The sequence below is a fragment of the Triturus cristatus genome, chromosome 9 (genome assembly GCF_964204655.1).
Source record: "Triturus cristatus chromosome 9, aTriCri1.1, whole genome shotgun sequence".
NCBI classification, from domain to species: Eukaryota; Metazoa; Chordata; class Amphibia; order Caudata; family Salamandridae; genus Triturus; species Triturus cristatus.
In genome coordinates this window covers 757949226-757970181 of record NC_140592.1, presented here as the reverse complement: position 1 = coordinate 757970181, position 20956 = coordinate 757949226, and the positions used below count along the sequence as shown (strand labels likewise).

Here is a 20956-nt window from a genome sequence, read left to right as displayed (position 1 = left end):
TCACACAAGTTCTTTCCCAAACAGACAGCTAAAAGTTATCTGTAGGTGAGACATTAAAATCTAAACTGGAGAAGCCAGTCAAGAGTGGACCTGGCAAACTTGTCCGAGTCTTGTGTCAGGTCTGAAGCCAGGAGTAGATCTTTTTGGGAGCCTGGCCCCAAAGGATAACTACATCATAAAAGGGGTATCGGTGTGGACAGGAATGTGTTCCCACCCAACAAGATCTTAAAATCTTTTAAAACCTGGCAAAATATAGTGAGATTTAAAAAAATGAAGCACACTTGCCAGAATTGTTTTAATAGTCTTCCGTGACAACTATTTGCGATAAGTAGTAGGAAATAGTGCCATAAAAAGCTGAGTGAGATAAAAACATTGGGAATTTTTCAGGAAATGTCTCTCAAGTGGTGTTGTGAAAGCGCTTCTGGGAAATAAAATTGATGAAGAACTTAAATAAAATTATACATGGGGCGTATATTCCCCATCAAAGGCCCTTCTGGACAAATGTGTGATGAATGCTACATTTGTAGGGACGTATTACTAACAACCTTAAACAACATTGAAAGGGTTTTAAAGGCATCTCTAAACACATGGGCACAGTTATGAGCACATAGGCATGATACATGCAAACATATTGTGCACTGCAAGTCAGCACTGCACTGATTGTACTTGCCTCCTTCAGGAGAGACCTCAATGCAACAATCAGCAGGACAAAAAAAGACTAAGCAGGTATTGGTTGCTGAGGGAGTATGGCAAAGCTTAGGAAGTGAGTGTGGCTATGTGTCCATTTACCCTGGTCAAAAGGAGCTAGAACTAGCCAGGCAGCCGCCCATTCATCATTCCGAAGTCTTAGCCCAAGTGCTTAATTTTTGCAGATCGTTGGAGTTGAGGGCACAAAAACTCACTTTTAGGGACTCAGACTTCATTTTCATCATAAGACTTTGACCCAGACCAAAAGAGGATGGGGTACCAACAGTAGAAAATAAATATAGGGAAACAGTTGCAAAGGGGAATATCAGGTTTGAAGAACCTGCAAGAGTAAGAAAAAGAGGAAGGAAGTGTAGGGTGGTGTAAGAAAGAGGCACAAGGTGTAATCAAAACCTAGACATCCTGGGTATTCGGTAATGTTGTGCCGGCCTCCTCAGAAACACCTTCGGCCCCTGCACTCATTTTTATTCATAAGAGCTAAGCACTGCTTGGACCCTAAATCGCTGACCAGGATCAGCAGTGATACATTTTGGCAGAGATCTTCACTCTTTACTGACCTTTTTGCTTCTGCGGCAACCTCCAGAGTGTTTTTAAATAGACTGGGCAAGTGGCAGGCAGTGCAGTGTAAATGATGAAGAAGACTCAAACCACAGGGGAAAGAAGAGCTCCTCTTCTTCAAATGCAGCCTGCCTTGCTCAAATAAAGCCCCCTTTTCCATACTCTAACAGCAGAAAGCATGTGGCCTTCTTGCAGTGCTGGAAACTGAAGAGGTGCATTCTGGGAGCTTTCATTGGGTTTTGGGAAGGGCTGAGAAGTAATTGTGTTTGGAAGTTGATTGCCTGCCTTATTCAATCAATCAACTAATCAGGGGTTTATATGTCGCGGCTACTCACCCGTAAGGTTCTCAAAGTGCTGAGGGTGTGAGCGGGGGCTGCTGATCCGTCTGGTGCAGGGCTGATTCCATCAAGTATAAAATTAGGAAGTATTGCTGATCAACAGCATTTGTGAACCTTATGTCCGGGCGATGCAAAGGGCTGTTAACGTACAATGTTGTTTAGCTGAAGCAAAATCTCGTTTGTCCTTATGGACACGGTCCTAGTGCCCATGGTCTCCATTCAGTCTCACTGGCCTAGTCAATCTATCCAAAAATGTGTGTCTCTATGTCCTCATGCCCCAGTGCCATTGACCCTGTGTACCTTTCCATGCTCTGGTCTGTGAGGCTGTGTGCCTGTATCCCCCACGCCCCAGTGTCAGAGTTTCAGTGTGTCTCCCGATGTCTGTGTCTTTCACAATGTCCTTGTGTCAGTGTCCTGTCTCCTTCCCTTTAACAGTGCCAGTGACTCAGTGTCCACATTTTTCTTTGCCAGTTTGTGTCCCTGTGTCAGAGCCTCAGTGTTAATGTGCTTATATCAACGTATGCATCATTGTCCAGGTGTCACCTTGGCAATGTCAGTGTCCATGAAACTTTAACTGTCCCAGTATCAGTGTTTCATGGTATCTAAGGCTTTGTGCCAATGGCAGCAATGGACCTCTCAAAGTACCCGCGCCCTTTCCAATGGATCTCCTGATAGCTCTGGGTTCCGGTATCCATGTATTAATCAGCGGCGTCTCCTCTGCTATGGTGAAGGGGAGTCGCTCCCCCGTCAGCAGCCTCAAAAAGGTAAAAAACTAAAACAATAATAAAACATGTTTAATATTGTTTTCTTTTTGCTCTCGGGGCCAAGGATTGGGGCAGAGCTATCGCGGGGGCGGCAGTCACAGGAGTAGTGGTGGGCACTGTTATCAGTGTGCATGATGGTTTGGCCGACTGTCTCAGGTCGGCCAAATCATCATGCGCACTAAAGCTGTCTCCAACCCGAGCTGTGTTGCCGGGTTGGAGACAGCAGGCATATGCTTCCAGTCTCTCTGGAAGTGCAAATCGAGGTCACTCAGACCAATCCTGACACTGTTCTCATAACATGAGAGTGGCGTCAGGATTGCCGCACGGGGGTCTGGGAGCCTCTGCTGCCTTCAGTGGAGCCTGAAGATTGGAAGAGCGGCGATGCAGCGGGTAAGTTCTTATTTGTATTTTTTTTATTGTCGTTGTCCGCCGCCCCTCTCCTCTCTACCCTGACACCAGCTGCCACTGGTATTAATACCAGTCCTCTTGTGTCACTGCTGGGCTGGCAGTATCCCTCTGTGAGTGTACCCCATCAGTATTCATGTAGACGTAGTAGTGGCTCAATATGTGACTCGCCCAGTAGTTCCCATGCGTCCGTTCTGGTGCTCTAGTGCCAGCGGCTCAGTGTCAATGTCTACATGCTCGTACCCTGGTGTTGTGTTACTTCCTAAAATTTGTGTTATAGCATCCTGTATCAATGTCCCAATGCTGGTACTCTTTTGTCCTTGTTACAAAGTTAATATTTGTGGACTTCTCAGTGTTCCTGGGTAGGGGTCTCCATGTCATTGTTAGTGCATTTGTGTCAGTGTTGCTATGTTTGTTTCCCCCTCTCAGCGTTCCAGTAACTAGGTAAGTGCCTATAATTCTCTATTTACCCAGTGTCAATGCCCCGGTGTCAGTGTCCCAGCAGCAAAGCCCTTGTGTCAGTTCTGCTGTCATTGTCCATGGTAGTATTGTAGTGTCAGTGCCCTTGTGTTAGTGTCTATCTGTCATTTCAATGTCATGGTGTTGTGTCCGAGCATCAGTATTTTGGTGTGACTATCCTCGTGTCCCCTTGTCAAACTCCCAGTCTCACTGCCCCTTGCCATTGTTCCCGCATTCATGTTTATGCCTCCTGTTAGTGTTCCAGTGTCACTGTCTCAACGTCAACAATGCCATGTCTGTCAGGCAGGGTTCAGTCGTTGCAGAATAAAGGGTCCACCTCCTGATATTACCAAGTCCCTGGTATAGCAATATCTACAGGGCTTTCGAACTATCAGGTGAGGGAAAGGAAAGGGGAGGGACAGCATGGGAATAGAACCTGAAACGAAAAGAGAACAGGTTTTAACACAAGAAGCCTGTCTACTCTCATACCCCTCTCGCTAAGGCTGCACTATGGATCTACCTGGAAAATAACAGCAGATGGCCGGATACATGGGCCTCAGCGTGTCTTGCAAGCATTTACCTGAAATGACAAAGATTCACAAGCGTTACCTCTATCCCTGTACCCCCTCCGTGTTTAGAAATGCATTAATTCATACAACATACCCACAACAGCGTGATCGCAGTCCCATAAGATGACCTTTGACCAAATAACTGATTTAGAAGTGCCCACAGTTTTAAGCCATGCTGGGTTAACGTCACCTCAGCACTGGCACTAAGTAAGGAAGTACTGCAGCCTCTATCAACACTCCAGGTTCCTCAAGTTTGTATAACTTGTCCTCCCAGGCAAGTCGGCAACTCATAAGCGGTGCAAAATGTATAGAAAGAGCGGTAATCCAAATCTACCACGGTAATACGCAGTTGTGGCCACCACCGTATTCCGCCGTAGCACTGGTAAGGAAACACAAAGGGGCAGATTTATGAGCCCCTTGCGCCACTTTTGCGTCACTTTTAACATGGGAAAAGTGACGCAAGGGGCTCATAAATCTGCCCCAAAGGATATATGAGAGTGCGCTCGGTAATACGCGGCTGTGACCACTGCCCTATTCCGCAGCCTCCCTATTGGACGATGATTCCTGTGCAGCTCAAGCAATATAGTACAAAGTAACTTTAAGTGAGAGCGTGCTTGGTAATACGCGGTTGAGACCACCGCCGTATTCCGTCGCCTCTCACGTGGACAATTTCAAGGCAACGCAGGCAAGATAGTACAATGGACAGAAGCGAGAGCGCGCTCGGTAATACGCGGTTGAGACCGCCGCCGTATTCCGTCGCCTCTCACTTGAATAGGAAATTTTGTAGAACACCAGGACGGTGTAGCGCGGGTCCAAAACTTCCGTGGGCTTAAGCAGTCTGCATTGATTGCGAAATACTCAGCTAACAGGGAACGGTGATACGCGGTTCAAATCACTGCCGTATCCCGCTCCTTTCATATCCCCAAAGTACTCACGGTCGTCGAATGGCCGATCCAACGGATCCCCGAATGGGTCGGTAACACACAAGAGTTCCACTAAGTCTTTCTGGTCCTCCACTCTCCACAGCCACGAGAGACTCCTGAACGGAACACATTATGCGCCACTTCCTGTGAGCCGCTAACGCCTAAATCCCCCCTCCAGGGCATGCCTTCTGGGAAACATAGTCCGTTAAAAGTTAGGTAGGCGCTACGCGGTTGGATCCTGACAATGTCAGCGTGGTGGTCCCCGTGTCAGTGCTATTGTGTCTGTGCCTAGAGGCGGTGCCCCAGTGCCAGTGTCTCCATGCCTTTGTCTTTGTATTATCGTCCCCGTCAATATCCACCTGTCAGTACAATAATGCCTTATACCCCAAGTCAGTGTCCCTCTCTCATTACTGTATTGGTATTGTGCCCAAGTGTCAATATCCATGTGTCATGTTGTCCCTGTGTCAGTGTCCCAGGGAAACTCTCCAACACCAGTGTCCCAGCACTAGTGATTGAACCCCGTCAGCGCTCCTGTGTCACTGTTCCCATGTCAGCATTGTTGGTCTTGTTTCAGCTTCCCCTGTGCCAGTGACCTGTTGATTTGCCTGTGTCCATTTGTCTGTGTCACATGTCAGTGTCCCCTTGATAGTGCCCATGTGTCAGTCTGCTTTCTTTTGCTGTGCCCATGTCAATCTCCCCATGTCACTATTGGTTCTCCTGGGGCAGTAAGCCAGTTACAGTGTTGGTGCCCCCTTGTCAGTAGCCCGGTTTTGTTGTTGGCGGCCCTGTATCAACCCTGTAGTCCCACATAATGTCATTGTTGCTTATAAACTATCTATTCCAATCTCTAAGAGGATGGGTAAGCACTGGGGGGTGCGGACAAGTTCTGGTGATCTAAAAAATGGACCAGGTGATGAGTATTTTAGGAAGGATAGCTTGACACAAGTTGTGAAATAATGGGGCAAATTTACTGAATTTTAGCACAACACAGTACACCAACTAAAGTTGCTGTGCTGTATTGCACAAGGGCAGCCTTGCATAGCCATGTTTACAAGACAATGATCTGCTGCTGCACTCTTCCCCTGCACTGCTGCACAGACAGGCTATCTAGGGTCTCTGGCATGCTTTTGCACCATGATGAAAAGGAGTGAGTGGTGCTCGCAGTCTACACTTCCAGTACAAAATCATCCTCTCACACAATTTTTATGCCATTCCATATATGGGATTTGTACTGTAAAATGCAGAACTCATAAAATGTGTGAAAAGTTTGGAGAAATCTTTTTCTTTCTCCAAACATTTCATACATTTTATTTGCGCATGCTTCCATGAGAGAAAGCCTGGTTTGGCTATCTTCATAGATCGGGCCATGCATCAAAAAAGATGGGCGCTTGTACTATAACGCCCAAATGGCACCCATGATCGATCCAAGTTAGATGATTACATAAAACATTTTAAAAATGGGGCAAAAGCGTTTTTTTCCCTTTTTATTGAGGCGTGGGTAAGCAACTCAGGGGGCATGGGTGGGGAAGGAAGCAATACAAAGAATGGAGCAAGATGGAGGGCAGAAGCAACACAGAGGGGACAGGTGGAAGAAACAACACAAAGGGCAGCAAACACGAGCACAGGAGAGGAATGTGGAGCGCGGGAAGGGAAGAGAAACACACAGACTAGAGAGAGAAACGAGGGAAGCTGCTGGGTTGAAGCACACGGGTGAGAAAGCAACGCAGGGTGGAGAAGCACACAAGGCCAAACACAACACAGAAGGGGGTAAGGTAGAAGCACAAAGACGAGAGATACCAGCACAGAGTGCAGAGGAGCGTGGAAGAACACAATACAAGGATGACAGCTGGAAAACACATGCACGATTGTGAAGTGCTTAACCAAAAAGAAAAAAGTAGTTGTTCAAAAGTGAGCAGTGCAAGGACATTAGTAATGCATTCATGCTCTAGGGGAGGGACAAACACAGGAAGAGGAAGTGATGTTCACACAAGCTGACAAATACAAATCAAAGCAAACACAACAAAAAATAAAAATAAAGCAAATGACAGTGACCATAAGGCCAAACAATGGAAAGCAATGGGTGGGCTCTAAGCCCACTGTACGGAGACAATAGGTCTTTTCGTCAGAAGATAGCTTACATTGTCTGGTAGGCGGGACCCATAAGGGGAGAGTTAAATTATAGGTTTCACTAATGAATCTATTACAGTGGCTTATGTTTATGTTTATCCGCCTATATTCACACTGAGTTATGTAGATGACCATGCAGGACCAGTTTCACATATCATCTGCAAATTTAAAAAGGGTTTGAAGCTTAGTTTGCGCCACAATGCAGTGCAGGTCTTTCATTTTAACTTGCATGCTGCACATATTCTGAGGTGAACAAAGTGTTAATATGAGCTAACCCTCATGATCTTGACCTGTGCATCTTGCCTGCTGCCAGTTGCATATTTGGGGGGGGGGGGGCATTATTAGGGGGTTCCTAGTTCCTTGAGTGCCCACTGCTCATGTGGCTACGACCCTGGCTTATGCAGTGCTTTGCTGTACAAGATGTGGGGTAGTCAAGCTAGCACTGCGGGCGAGTTCCCACCTCTCCTTATAGAAGTAAGTAGAGGCGGTGTAAGTAGTGGTGCCGCAGCACCTCTGCAGTCCCTTCCTCGCCCAGCATGAAGCAGCGACAAAGGAACTGAAATGACAGCCCGTGTTCTATCTTTCTTTGTTGCAGTAAATGGCGACTTCGCTGGGGGCCTTCTTCCTTCAGACTGCAGCGGTGAAGGCACACACAATGCTGGGAATCTCCCATCCAGCATCTCGCAGACGGTTTCCGGAAGGGACTTACTCCCTAGATGCAGGTACGTGAGACTCTGATCTTTCTACTCACATAAACCGTGCATGTTAGGAGCACAACCTGAACTTGGTTTCAAGCGCGTGGATAGACTGAGATTTTATGTCACTGCAGGGATACAACATTTTCTGCTCCTTTTACTGCAAAAGTAACATTCCAGCTGGCAGCTGGGTTCCATGTGCCACCACTGTGCAGTCAAAACAAATTCTTAGGCCCTGGGATAGAGGGCTTGAAATCAGACCCTTGGATCTGACTCTTAACTTGGCAGGATGGTGGTCCACTGTCAGCAATAGTATCAAATTTCCCCTTGGGAGGTCAATGATCCATACTCATATGATCCTCAAACAATTACTCACGCAGCCATCAAGCTTGCACCACAACTAAACGGCTGCAATCAAAACCAGTACCGCATAAGTATCAAAATGCACTAAGTTTTAATGACGTGCTCGCCAACACCGTACCCAAAATATAGATCGAACATATAAAATGAGTCAGTATTTTACTATCGACATGACAAAGCTTAAAGACATTTGACATTGCATAAATCAAAATATAACATTATATCCCCATAGTACAGTACATAACAAGATTAAAAACGTATATAATAAGAAGAGAGAAACAAGTGAGACAACAAACATGTGTCTAATCAAATGATTATAATCTGTAATGATCGTTGAACAGGATACATGATGTTTCAAAAGAGTAATCATCTATTGTATCACAATGTTGGACAGATTTGGAACACAGAGTACATTGACGCGTTTTGGTGGAATGTACAGATTGTTACCACCTTCTTCAGGACTAAATAGAAAAGACAATAGTCCACTATCAGCACCAGATCAACATCATAAATCTACCAAATTATTGAAGAATAGGAAAACATAGCCACTGACTTCAATGCTCCACAAAAAAAGTTTCAATACATATTTTCTCTATTATTTGGGGTTTTCCGGTGCCCCTCATAATATTTCATTTCAACTTCTGCTTCAATTCCTTCTACTCTTGGCTCCCCTGCCTGAAGCCCAGTATATACAATTTGTAGGTTATGAAGATAGTGTTCATTTTGCACAGAATGACGATACATCTAAATTTAATTAATTTTTGTTACAAATATATTTTAATTTCTTTTCAGGTTCTCTTCTGAGTTCACAAAAAACACAAAAAACATATTATTTTTTAAATGTGGTTCGGTCCTCTCTTCCCTTGATTTACTGGGCTATCCCCAACATGTCAGGCACACTGGTGGCTCTGACCAGAAAGGGATCCCTTTAAGTTCTAGGAAGGCCCATAGTACGTGTTTTGTGTTTGACTCCAGAGAATGAATATTATAGCTGGATATCATATTATAATAGTAAACACACTTTTATATTGGATGTCTGCAGAGATCACCATGCCCAAAAGAAGGAACTGGAAGTCATCTCAGTCGGCTCTGGTCCAAACTTCGCACCACCATCCCTGACCAGCAAAGGGACACAGACCGAGGAATCCACCCTGCTACACCTGAAACGCACCCGGCTCCTCGTTCAGCAACCAGCATGCACAGTGGCGCAACATAGCAATGTACATCCTGCCTTCCAAGATGCAATATATGAAGGCAATATTGACGTGGCATCTCCAGTTTTGGCAGGGACTTGCCCTGGTGGGCCGTGGACCCCAGGTGATCCTGCCGCTGCCCCACACGCCAACTTCCAGGCATGTTCCAATTCTCCCCTCTCGATGATGGAAGATGTGCACTCTCCTGGTGGAGGCAGCAGGGATTCTTCATATTGCCAGAGTCCCTCAGAATCCCCAAGTTCTCTGGAGAAAATTCCAGGAACCCCACACCGTGGGGAAGAGGAAAGACTCCATGACAACTATGGAGTGTTCTCCCAGCAGCATGGGGACAGAGCACTGAGCCCAGAAGACTCGTCTTCTCGTTCAACAGAAGAACGTTGGAGCCCTTCCTCTGGAGCAGCAGACACTGAATCTGAGAGGGCTGGCGAGGTGCTCACAGACCCAGCCGTACAAGCTTTGAAGACCAACAAGAAGGAACCGTAAGTTAAAACCCCTGACAATACATATTTGTCTATCTAACCATGTATAATTGTATGTGTTTCTCCAACCTTCATCCCTATGTTAGAGCAGTGGTAATTGTGTGTCGAACTTAGCATGAGGAATAGGCTGCATTCATCTGCTTTATTTGTGTGTGTTTTTGAGTGTTACTACTTTCAGCACCTGAGAATGGATCACAAACATGATTTGTTTGTATGTGTGTGTATATGTGTTTTAGATTTACATATCTTAGAAGCTCTGGTGTGTCCCAGAGCGAGATGTGTTTATCCTGGTTATATCAACAGCGCAGTCTCGAAACCTCCATTGGCAACAAAACACAACTGGACCCCAACGTGAATGTGTGTCATTTTAGACACGTTTACGGCTTTTGACTGTGGAGTGGGATTATGAATTTGTGGTGCGTATAAAAATTGAGGTAGATGATACATTTCTAAAAGTGGTAAAATTGCTTTAACCCCTTCGGTGCTCATGACGGAACGGTTCCGTCATGAGCCACGGTTGAGCTGTGCTCATGACGGAACCGTTCCGTCATGACCACGCCCGCGCAAGATTCCGTCAGCACAGCGGCGGAATCTGCGCAGCATGGAAGGGGTTAAACGACAGCAACAGCCAAAATTAGAATAAACATCTGCAGTACTGACGCTGTTCTTGAACAAAGACGTATGCAGCAAGGTTACCTGCTTTTACATCCACTATATACAACAGCTGGTGAATTACTGGCCTGTACTCTGATCGCGCGCCATGTTCAGAGGAGGTTGAGATTTCATGCCACCAAGCTAATTATTTTGGCATTTTCTTATGATTTGCTACTTTACTTTAGAGACCCTGATATACATTTTTCACCTACTCTCCAAGAGATTCTTAGGCTTGGTGGAGTGTCTGGATTGAAAATAATTGGAATAAGTCCCAGATTTTCCCTTTAATTGAATTCACACAACAGTGTGAATTGGGATGTCCACTTCAGTGAACACAGGAGCTAGTGTGTTACTTGGGAATAATGATGCATAGGAATCCTAAAGATGTATTCCACTGCAACCATAAAATGGCCATAGACATATTAGTAGACTGCATTGAGAGATACATTAAGCTTTCGTTATCGCTAGTGGCTAAAATAGCCATCATTTTGACTTCGGGAATGTTCTATTTATTCTTCAATGTCCTCTTTGCCCCCACTCAAGTGTTCTTTCGCACACTTAGAGCACTCATGATTTGGCTAGCCTGAGCGGGCAAACAACTGCAAGTAAAATGGAACACATTGACGCTTCTGTATGAACAGGGGGGTTAGCTGTCCAGGATCTTGAACTATACTACTATCCATAGCAGGCAAAATATGCTTACCTCCATGGTCCTGTGCATTTACCACACTTAGGGCCTCATGTAGGTAGCGAAATACCGGTCGGTAACGGCCGATTTTCGGTAAATATGCCGTTACCGACCGGTATTCAGACAAGTGAGATGTAGGAGTCCAAAAACCACTTTTCGGTAAATATGAGGCGGTAAATACCGATTCATAGTTACCGAATTCCAAAATACCGATTCATGTTTACCGAATACATAATTAACGAATCGGTAAATATGAAGTGGTAAATATGAAGTGGTAAAAATTTAAAATGACATGTAGGAGCAGGCGGTAATTAAGAAATCCAGGAAAATCGGTAAATAAGAGTCGGTAATTAACACGGATTGAAAGCAGGTGGTAACCATCAACAATGCACATAAGCAATCCCAAAATGCAACAGCGTGGACAACATGGCCGCCATGTACGTCATTGCAAGGCGCCTACGTCTACAGGCAGCAGGACTGAGGGTGTGGCGAAGGGAGGAACAAATCTACAGACAGCGCATCACACTATTACAGCTGACTGATGCAGAGATACATGAGAGGTACAGGCTACACCCCGAAACCATCATGGACCTGATAAGGGACCTGCACCCACTCCTGGACCAGCCAACAAGAAGGGCGCACGCCATACCACCACATGTGCAGGTGCTCTGCAGCCTACATCTACTGGCATCCGGCAGTTATCAGGTGGTGATAGCTGCGGTGGGTGGTGTATCCCAGAGTTGCCTGTCCCGTTTCTTCAGGAAGTTCCTGGATGCCATGATGCAGAGAATGCACCACTACATAAGCTTCCCAAACACACAGGCTGCACTGCAGAAAACAAAAACAGACTTTTATCACATGGCACAGTTCCCCCATGTCATCGGCTGTATTGATGGTACACACATCCCAATCTGTCCACCAGCTGATACAGAGCACATCTACAGGAACAGGAAGTCCACCCACTCCATCAATGTGCAGGTGATCTGTGATGCAGGGAACATCATCACAGATATTGTTGCAAAGTTTCCTGGGAGCACCCACGACTCTTACATCTTCTAGAATAGTGGGATCTACACACGACTGAGTGCCGGCGAATTCGGAGAGGGATACCTGCTGGGTAAGTAACAGTGACGCCCCTTGAAACCTGCAAATCAGAGTGCATAGAGGCATGTAACTGATGGTTCCCTCTTACTCATCCAGGCGACAGTGCATATGCATGCCGTTCATTCATCCTCACTCCCTACCTACACCCAGCAACCCAGAGTGAGAGACGATACAACGTGGCCCACAAAACAACACGCAATGTGGTGGAGCGCACGTTTGGACTACTGAAGAGCAGGTTCCGCTGCCTCCACAAGAGCGGAGGCGCACGCCAGTACAAACCCATCACCTGCTGCAAGATTATTGCCACTTGTGCAATGCTGCACAACCTTGCCACGAAAAAAGGTACAGATGTGGAACTAACATATTTTGAGGACAACGAGGATGAGTCAGGCCAGCCAGAGGGCAGCGCAGCTAGAGTGCCAACTGCAATCGATGGGAGAGAGAGACGGGCAGAGATCACATGCAACTATTTCTGAGTAAGTGAGGGGACACAGCGAGTTGTGAGAAGTCATGACGTAGTTTAATGTGGCACCACGCCATGAACACATGAACAGGCCAATCTGGCAATATGCCATCTATACAATGAGTATGTCCAGGGTTACGTCACCCAATGGGAAGTGGCTAAGCAGGGCCACATCAATGTTTGCGCATACGCGCTGCAGTGGTGGATTGCACGGCCTGTGCATCCTCACTAGAGCCAACCCCAAGCCGCCTGCTGCTCCTGCGTGCTTCTGGGACGGGGGGTGTGATGCTGCTGCTGGTGTCGATGCGCTCCGCAGCATCCCCTGCAGCAGTTGTCGACGCCTGACTAGTCAATAGCACCCCTAGTGCACTTGTCACCTGCACCATCCCCCGAGACAGGTCGCTGCAGCACTGTGTTAGGCCCTCCTGCATCGTCACAGAGCGCCGGCAAAGTAGGGAAGTCGCAGTTGCCAGACGGTTGAGTGCCCTGCTGGTAGTGTCCCTTCTCTGGCGTTCCCGGCGCCGTGCTTCGATGTCAGCATCTAATTTGCTGCACAACTGCTGGATTGACTGGGACATGTCCCGAATGCCCGCAGCCATGCCGCCAATGTTTGTGTCCATGTTGACTAAGCTTGTCTTCATCACCCGCATGTGCCTCTGGACTGACATAACTGCCTTTGATTGCAGGCGCTGTTGCTTCAACATTTGGCCCTCGAGCCCCAAGAAGACACCATGGCCGTCAGTGGGTGCTGGTGGACTCTGGACACGCGACCTGCGGCGCCCTCTTGCTCCCGTCTGTGCTGCCTGTGAGGTGTGGGGCACAGTGGGATGGCTCCCTTCCTGGGGCCCGGTGCGGTCTTCTGGGCCCATGCTGTCGTCTGACGAGGTGTCGAAGGCTCGTAGCCTGGCTGCTGGACGCCTCCTCATTCTCACACCTGCAAGCGGAGATGTGGCCGGTGATTCGAACATGAGTGGCGATGCTGGCTGTGGTTGTGGTGATGCTGGCTCTCGGTGAGGTGATGCTGGCTCTGTGTGCGGCGAGGCTGGCTGTGTTGGTGGTGCGGCTGCCAGTGGGCCTGCTCCCTGGTCTGAACTCGTGCTGGCTAGAGGTGATTTTTGTGGCAGGTGTGCCGTCTCCCCTGCAGCATGCCCTGTACTGCATGATGTCACATCTGTGGACAGAAAAACAACATTGGCTCAGTGTCCCCGAAGGGCTGCATTGCAAGCGTCACAATAAATCATTTCACATTCCAATCTGTCCTCTGTCTCCTTGTGCCTCGAGTGCGTGACATGCCCTGTTGCCCTGTGACATTTACGTCATGGTTAGTGTTGCCCTGACTTCATCTCCCGGAATGCATTGCCTGTCTGCACTGACACGTGTGGACTGCAGTGTGATTCTCGTTTCACAATGGGGGATGTGGGATAGGGGTAGGGGGGGCTACATTGCTGTGCTTTCGTCTTACCTTGGTGTGTTGCGGCTCTGGCAGAGCTGTCGGCGTCCCCAAGACCCACGACGCTCTCTTGCTCGATTGTGGCCGCCACCAGCTCCTCCAGTTCGGTGAGGGCAGGTGCCCTGTTGGTTCCACCTCCGGTCTGGCTGGCCTCCTTCTGGATGTCGCCCATCTTCCTCTTGGTCACAATCCTCAGGTCATACCAGCGCTTTTTGAGGACCTCAATGTCCCTGTGGGTCACTCCCACAGCATTGACCTGCGCCTGGATGGCCAGCCATATGTTGCGCTTTTCGGCCTCAGGCACTTGCAGGGATTGCCTCCCAAACAGCTTCTGGTGCTGCTTCACCACCTCCTCCACCAGCACCTGGAGTTCCTTGGGGCTGAATTTGAGCTTCCTCCTCCTTTCCCCTCCGTCTTTCTGTGTTCTCTGGCTGGACATGCTGTTCGTTTCCCGCTCGCACATGCAACTGCTCCCTGCCTCTCCTCTGCACTCCAAGCCTCTCCAGGGTCGGCTAATTATGTACACCTGCCTGGGTGTGGCCACGTCGGCTAATTGTGTACACCTGCCTGGGTGTGGGCAGTTCCTGGTTGGGTGGGCTGTCGTTGCACAGGATTAGCTGTTTCGTCAAGTCATGTGATGTTATTTACCGAATCCGTACATACCGATTCGGTATTTTCCGATTCGGTGGATACCACCTCGGTCTTTTCCGAATCGGTAGATACCACCTCGGTATTTTCCGATTCGGTAATTATCACCTCGGTATTTACCGATTCGGTGAATTCCGATTCGTATTTACCGAATGTTACCGAATCGGTAACTGTTACCGAATTTTTACCTACATATAACTTACCGATTCTAATTTACCGATTCGGTACGGCTCGGTATTTAAGAACCGGTAAAATTTATTTACCTACATGAGGCCCTTAACGTTTGAGCGGGATGAGTGTGCGCTTATGTCACTTGAGGTAAGTTTATTCAACCCAGACACTAAGCCGAACTGATCCGCTTCATTCAACTTGGCATGCTTGTACCTGGCTAGCGGAATGTAATAATTTTGAGTAGCTCTATTTGGCTGGGATGAAAGTAAAATGGCGTGCATAGATTCCGGAGTTGTCGGATGTGAGAGTAGATAACCTACATATCTGTAACATGGTGGGTTCGTTCTTTGACAACACGATCAACCTTAGAGCAAGTAAAAAAGGATAATCCCGCTCTGGCTGCATTTAATGTGTTCCTTTATTACAGGGTATGAAGCACCCTCACAGACACCGTGCCTGCTTACCCCAAATAACCAGATTCATTAATTGTGATTCCAACTAAAGAATACAAACATAGCATTTCTAGGATGTTCAGGCATTACTGACTCAGGAATTGCATCAGAGAGTTTTCAGCACATCATTGGACTTTTCTAAGCAAAGAATTCTGCATTCTTTGGTAATGTGCAACAAGTGCTCCCTGCACCTTCTCCTATAGGCCAAGTTAAATCAAATGTGTACCTCACATCCTCCTGATACTGGAAGAGTGGGCCATGCTCCTTCTTGGTACCAGAAGTATTTGCCACATTAAACAGTTCATGTTCACGTCTTCCTATGCAGCGTCAGTCTTTATTGTGATACCAGCAGATTCGTGTTAACGCATGAGGGTTGCCCATACTCCATAACTCTGCTGCTCTACCCATGCCCCAATTTTTCTTTCCAATGACGTGAATGGCGTGATGGAAATAATATAGGAATTAAAATGATTCATAGTGAAGTACAAAAGTCACAAAATATATACCTGTCCTTATAAATTGCTAACCTAGGTAGAGATAAAATAACATGCCTTAAGAACTGCACAAATAGACACAGATCCATGCAATCAGAACCATTTCTACACATTTAGACCTGCCAATATGGCTTATAAGTGAAAGCAACACTACATGAAGCATTACTCAGACATCTTATTGGGTGTTGGTGTGGATAGGATATCTTTTATGTTTGTCTATGTTGGTCAATATGTTAAAGTATGTGAGTACGACCTGATATTAAATGAGTTATTTTACTTTAACTTTAATATAAATACTTGCATTAAGTGGGTACTTACTTTAGTTCCAATTATAGTAACATGGACAATGTAATAACACCTCTTTTGTTCTTAATATCTCTGATATTAAAATGATAGAAGTGGAAGAAAGTATTTTCTCAGTGCACATGGGACGAACCACTGTAGAGAGAAAACTGTCATTCCTATTTCATTGATTAGGACTTGGAGGCCAAGAAGTATTTATTAATCATTTGCCAAATATGTCAAATGAAGCAGCTGTAGAGTTGAATAATATGAATTTATGTATAGAAAAAGTCAGACTTTGAATACTTCCTAAAATAAGGATGGTATTAGAAAAGTTTTCTTTGTATGAAAAAATGCAAAAGAAGAGGTAGGCAATGGTAGATGGTGTAATAGATTTAAGAAAGCTGGCAGCATCATGCAGATTTGGATCACATAAGAAGAAAGAACTAGAGATCAGTTTATTTTGGGGTGCAACTAATAGAGTAGAGAAGAACTATGGGTGTGTGATGATCCATCTTAGAAACTGAAACTCAGTCTGACACACGTAGAAGAGATAAAAAAATAATTGTGCAAAAGAAATAGCACAACAGTAGATATGTGAAACCAGATAATAAGATGTTCCTACTAACAATCAACAACTGAGGATAAAAACACAGAAATTTGAAGAAAGGTATTATTGATGTGGTGCATTGATCACATGACGAACAGGAAATGTTGCCCAACGTCAAAAGTATCTTGCAAACACTGTGGACATAAATGATATTATACAAAGTGTTACAAAAGTGAAAGAAAACATAAGTAAGTAAATGAAGTAAAAGAGGCACCCGAATAAATAGTTATATTAATAGTAGGAAAAGGGAATATGGCCCACTAGCTGAGACAACAATAAAAGGGTCTGAAGTGAAAATGTAATTCGTCTCATGAGTGAAACTGACATTCGTCTCCAATGAAATATGCAAGGTAAAAAATAAAGGACCAAATTAGACTGTATAAACCTGATATTAGACAACGATAGAGAACAAGTTTTTGGTATATTTTAACGATGCATAATATACAAAAGATCGGTTACCCCTGAAAGAAGCGATGTTTCAGTTGAGGGAGACTTTGTCATCAATTGGGTCCAGCAGAGGATCTCAATTCTGATCCTTCAACATTACTGAAAGAAATATGTGATGTAGGAAAGATTTCACCAGTACTGAAAATGAGGTACAGATTGACAAAGATGTCCTTGAAAGTCTTTAGTGAGGAATTAGGAAGTCCTAAAAGATATGTCCATAAAATTAAAATAAAGGAGAATGCACAACCCAAGATACGTAAGGTGAGGCGCACAACAGTTACCCATAACAGAGCTGCAACAGGAGCCATAATAAACTATCAAAAAACAGAGTTGAGTAGACTGGAAAAACAGGAATAATTGAACACGTACAATCCACTGAGTAGTTGTCTTTTGCTGTAGTGGTGCACAAGCAAGGATAGAATGGGATTATGAATATATGGTCTCCATCCTGGACTTGGATTCTTGAGGATGCCTTTTGGATTGATTTCAACTGCATCAGTATTCGAAAAGGCAATGTATAGTACTTTTGAAGTGATTGGCGGAGTCAAGGTCTATCACAATGACGTATTAGTTCATGGAAAAAATGAAGTGAAACACAATAACAAAGTTAGGCAAATGTTAACAAGGTTACAGGAAAACAGTTTAACTCTAAATGGAGAAAAATGCATATTAACAATTTGAATTATGCACTAATGCAAGATTGTATAAAGCATAAGGAGGAGTTAGTGAAGATGGTAAGAAACATGCCAGCATAAGAAAATAAGAAGGAATTAGTATCATTTTTAGGACTTGTTGAGTATTGTTTTTAGTAAACTCATTCCCTGTTTTTCTGATAAAACATATGAAACGAGAGGACTATTGAAAAAAAGATGATGTTTCAAGTGGAATGGTGAATGTGAAATGAAATTTAGGAAAATAAAAGTTGAAACTAGAAACTGCTTCGAGTCTACAAAGCTTTGACCTTAGGAAAGAGTGCATGAGGCAATATCCGTCTTTTGTTGGCAGTCAGAAAATGTCAAAGCTTCTTGTGGAGAACTATGTTTGTTATCAAAACAGATCATAAGCCACTGACAAAGGTATAAAAAAAAAGACTGATTGCATTGTAAGTCTGTATGCAGATTGATGAACCCCGGACAAAAATATTATTACAAGACAGAGCACATACCAGATGTCACGAACCAAATGGCAGATTGTTTGTCTAGACTTCCGGGAGAAAAAGTTTGTGAGAAACGAGAAGGAGATGAAGATGTGGAGGAAACAGGGATGGGCTTTGCACAATAGAAAAACAGGAGTGGAAAGAAGAAGTATTAAAGGATCAGGTGTTATAAGAAGTAGGTAAATAAAAAAGAAAAAATTGAGCTGAAAAAAAATATTGTAGCGAGGAATGTAAGTAATTTTGCTAGATTTGAAACAAACTTTCAGAAAATTATTTATTTATTTATACAGCTTCAATATTAGTTCCATCTAATTCAGTTTGAAAGAGATTCATCAGTTTGTCCCATGAAAGACACATGGGGATATGCAAATCCAATGTGGGACTGTGTGGCAATTATTGGTAGCCTTGACTGAATAAGCTAGTGGAAAAGTGTGTGAGAAATTGCATGGAATGCAGTGGTAGAGATAAAACATACAAAACTAGTACACCAATGATAAACAGGAAATGTCTGACACACCAAGGGCGGGCATAGTGTTTGACACAGTGATCAACTTCAGGAGGTTGCGCATGGCAAATACACACTAATGTTGCTAGTCATGTATTTTAGATAGCCAGAAATAACACTAGGTAATGACATAGAGACAAGAAATGTAATAAACTTTCGTAAGAAGTTGTTACGGGTGAAAGGTTTCCAAAAACCTTATTAACCGACAATGGGGTACTATTAACATCCAAAGAGATGGAAACATTTTTAGGAGACAGAGGAATTAAGCATAAATAATGTTCACTGTATCATCCAAAGCAAACAGTATGACTGCGACACTGAACAAAACGTTCAAAAAAGCAATTCGGTGGGGGAGACGCCATTACTGAAGGGATGGGTGGGTGATATGGACAGGGTCATGGTGGCAGAGTGAGACGTATTTAAAAATAGAGGTTGCCCCAAAAAATGGGATTGCAAGTGGACTGGTTGGAATACACATAGGGGTGGAATATGTCTATTTCCCACAACGGAGCTTAATCAAGGGACGGATGGAAATCCAGATTGTTCAAATGCCGAGGGATAATGTAATATAATGCAATTTACACACAAATACACTGTGGTTGAATTAATGTACTCAACGTACGTTGTTATGGGTATCTGACAAGTTATTGTACTGTGCTATCGATATTTTACAAAATAAAACGATTGTTAAAAAAAGAAGCAATTCAGGAGGAGAGATATAATAATAAAGATTGGGGAGGGATGCTGCAAAGAAATGTAGATGCATATAGAATGACAGCACTACAGAAAAAGTATCATCTTAACTGTTTAAAGGAAGAAAAACAGGCATAAGTCCACCATGGGTGAACTGTAATAAAGAGGTTGAAACAACTACCAGAGAGGACCGGTGGATGTATAAAAAAGACAAAAAGGCTGTGTATGGTAAAAATTAATTGATTGATGACAGGACAGTGTGAAGATTACTGCTGTAATTGTATGACATTTGGTGAGAATAAGAGCACCAGCTGCAAAATGACTAGTATGAGTGGAGGGATGCAACTGCTTTCAAATAAAAGTAGGGAAACTGCCCATCTGCAGAACAATTAATAATACACAAAACTTTGAAGGTAAAGCAATCCCTTAAGAAGCCTGTGCAGTGAAGCACGAAGAGGGCGGGCATGGCTGAAAAGAGTGATACGCAGGGCCATATGGGCTGCTTGGTTCTAGATAAATGGAAGTCAATGAACCAAGTGCTTATGAAGCTCTAGATATAACAAGCTAGCATAATCTGTTCTTGATCGAGTGATCGTGGACAAAACTAGCTGCTTACCGTGTTCAGTGAGGAAGGAAAGAACTTGCCTTAAATGGTATAATTGAAATGAGACATTTGAGACCATACTGAGACTTCAGTGGGCTAAAGAAAGTTCAGCGTCAGTGTGGACTTAAGTGTATGGACTAAATGCACGAGAAAGGACAGGGAGCTTTTTCAATGATGGTCCTTCAACACCCACCATAACGACAATATACACTCCCTAAAGGGTCTCCCACTTAAGTGACTCCTGAGGCATCCATGTAAATTGCTGTTATATTTATTGTTAGCAAGACTTATAAAGGGCACTGTGACCCTATGGGTATCCTGGCGCTGAGATACATATAGTCTACTGAGCCCAAGTGCAGTGAGAATGATAGTATTCCGTTTCAGATGAAAAAAACCTGAAGTTATGCTCTAGGAAAAAGCAAAGTCTTCAGTTTCTTCCTGAACTGCATCAGATTTTCTATCTGTCTGAGATAATTTGGGAGTTGATTCCAAAGCTATGCTGCTGCCACACTAAAAGCCCTTCCTCCAGATCTTACTTTTTTACATCTGTGTACTGTCACCAATTTAGCTGAGGAAGAGCGTAGATTACGAGAGGGAGCATACCATTCAAATGTATTTTGCAAAGGGCCCAAATCTGTGCAGAGCCTTACAAACATTACAGAGACTTGAATTGAATCCTCTGTAGGACTGGGAGCCAATGGAGCTCTGAAAGAGCCTGAGAGGCTGATGAACATCTTGGTTTCATTAAAGCTTGCTTAGCCGCCATTATCTGGATCCTCTGGAGTCTCCCCATCAGATATCTTGGGGACTCTAGCAGCAGAGAGTTGCAGTAATCCAGTCAGCTCAGGGTGAGACTCCTAACTATCAATGCTCTTGCCAGTATAGGCAGCAGTGGGAGAACCTTCTGAAGAATTCTTATCAGGGAGAAGCAACTCCCAA

The 20956-nt window shown here is 44.7% G+C and overlaps 1 protein-coding gene across 1 annotated transcript in view; it reads left to right on the top strand.

Annotated features, from left to right (window-relative positions):
* Positions 1–20956, top strand: part of EML3 (EMAP like 3) — a 349814-nt gene that overhangs the window by 107340 nt on the left and 221518 nt on the right. The window contains exons 3-4 of the mRNA XM_085626072.1: positions 7444–7570; positions 8946–9596. Of these exons, the coding sequence (XP_085482198.1) occupies positions 7444–7570; positions 8946–9596 (778 nt within the window). The remainder of the gene's footprint in view (positions 1–7443; positions 7571–8945; positions 9597–20956) is intronic.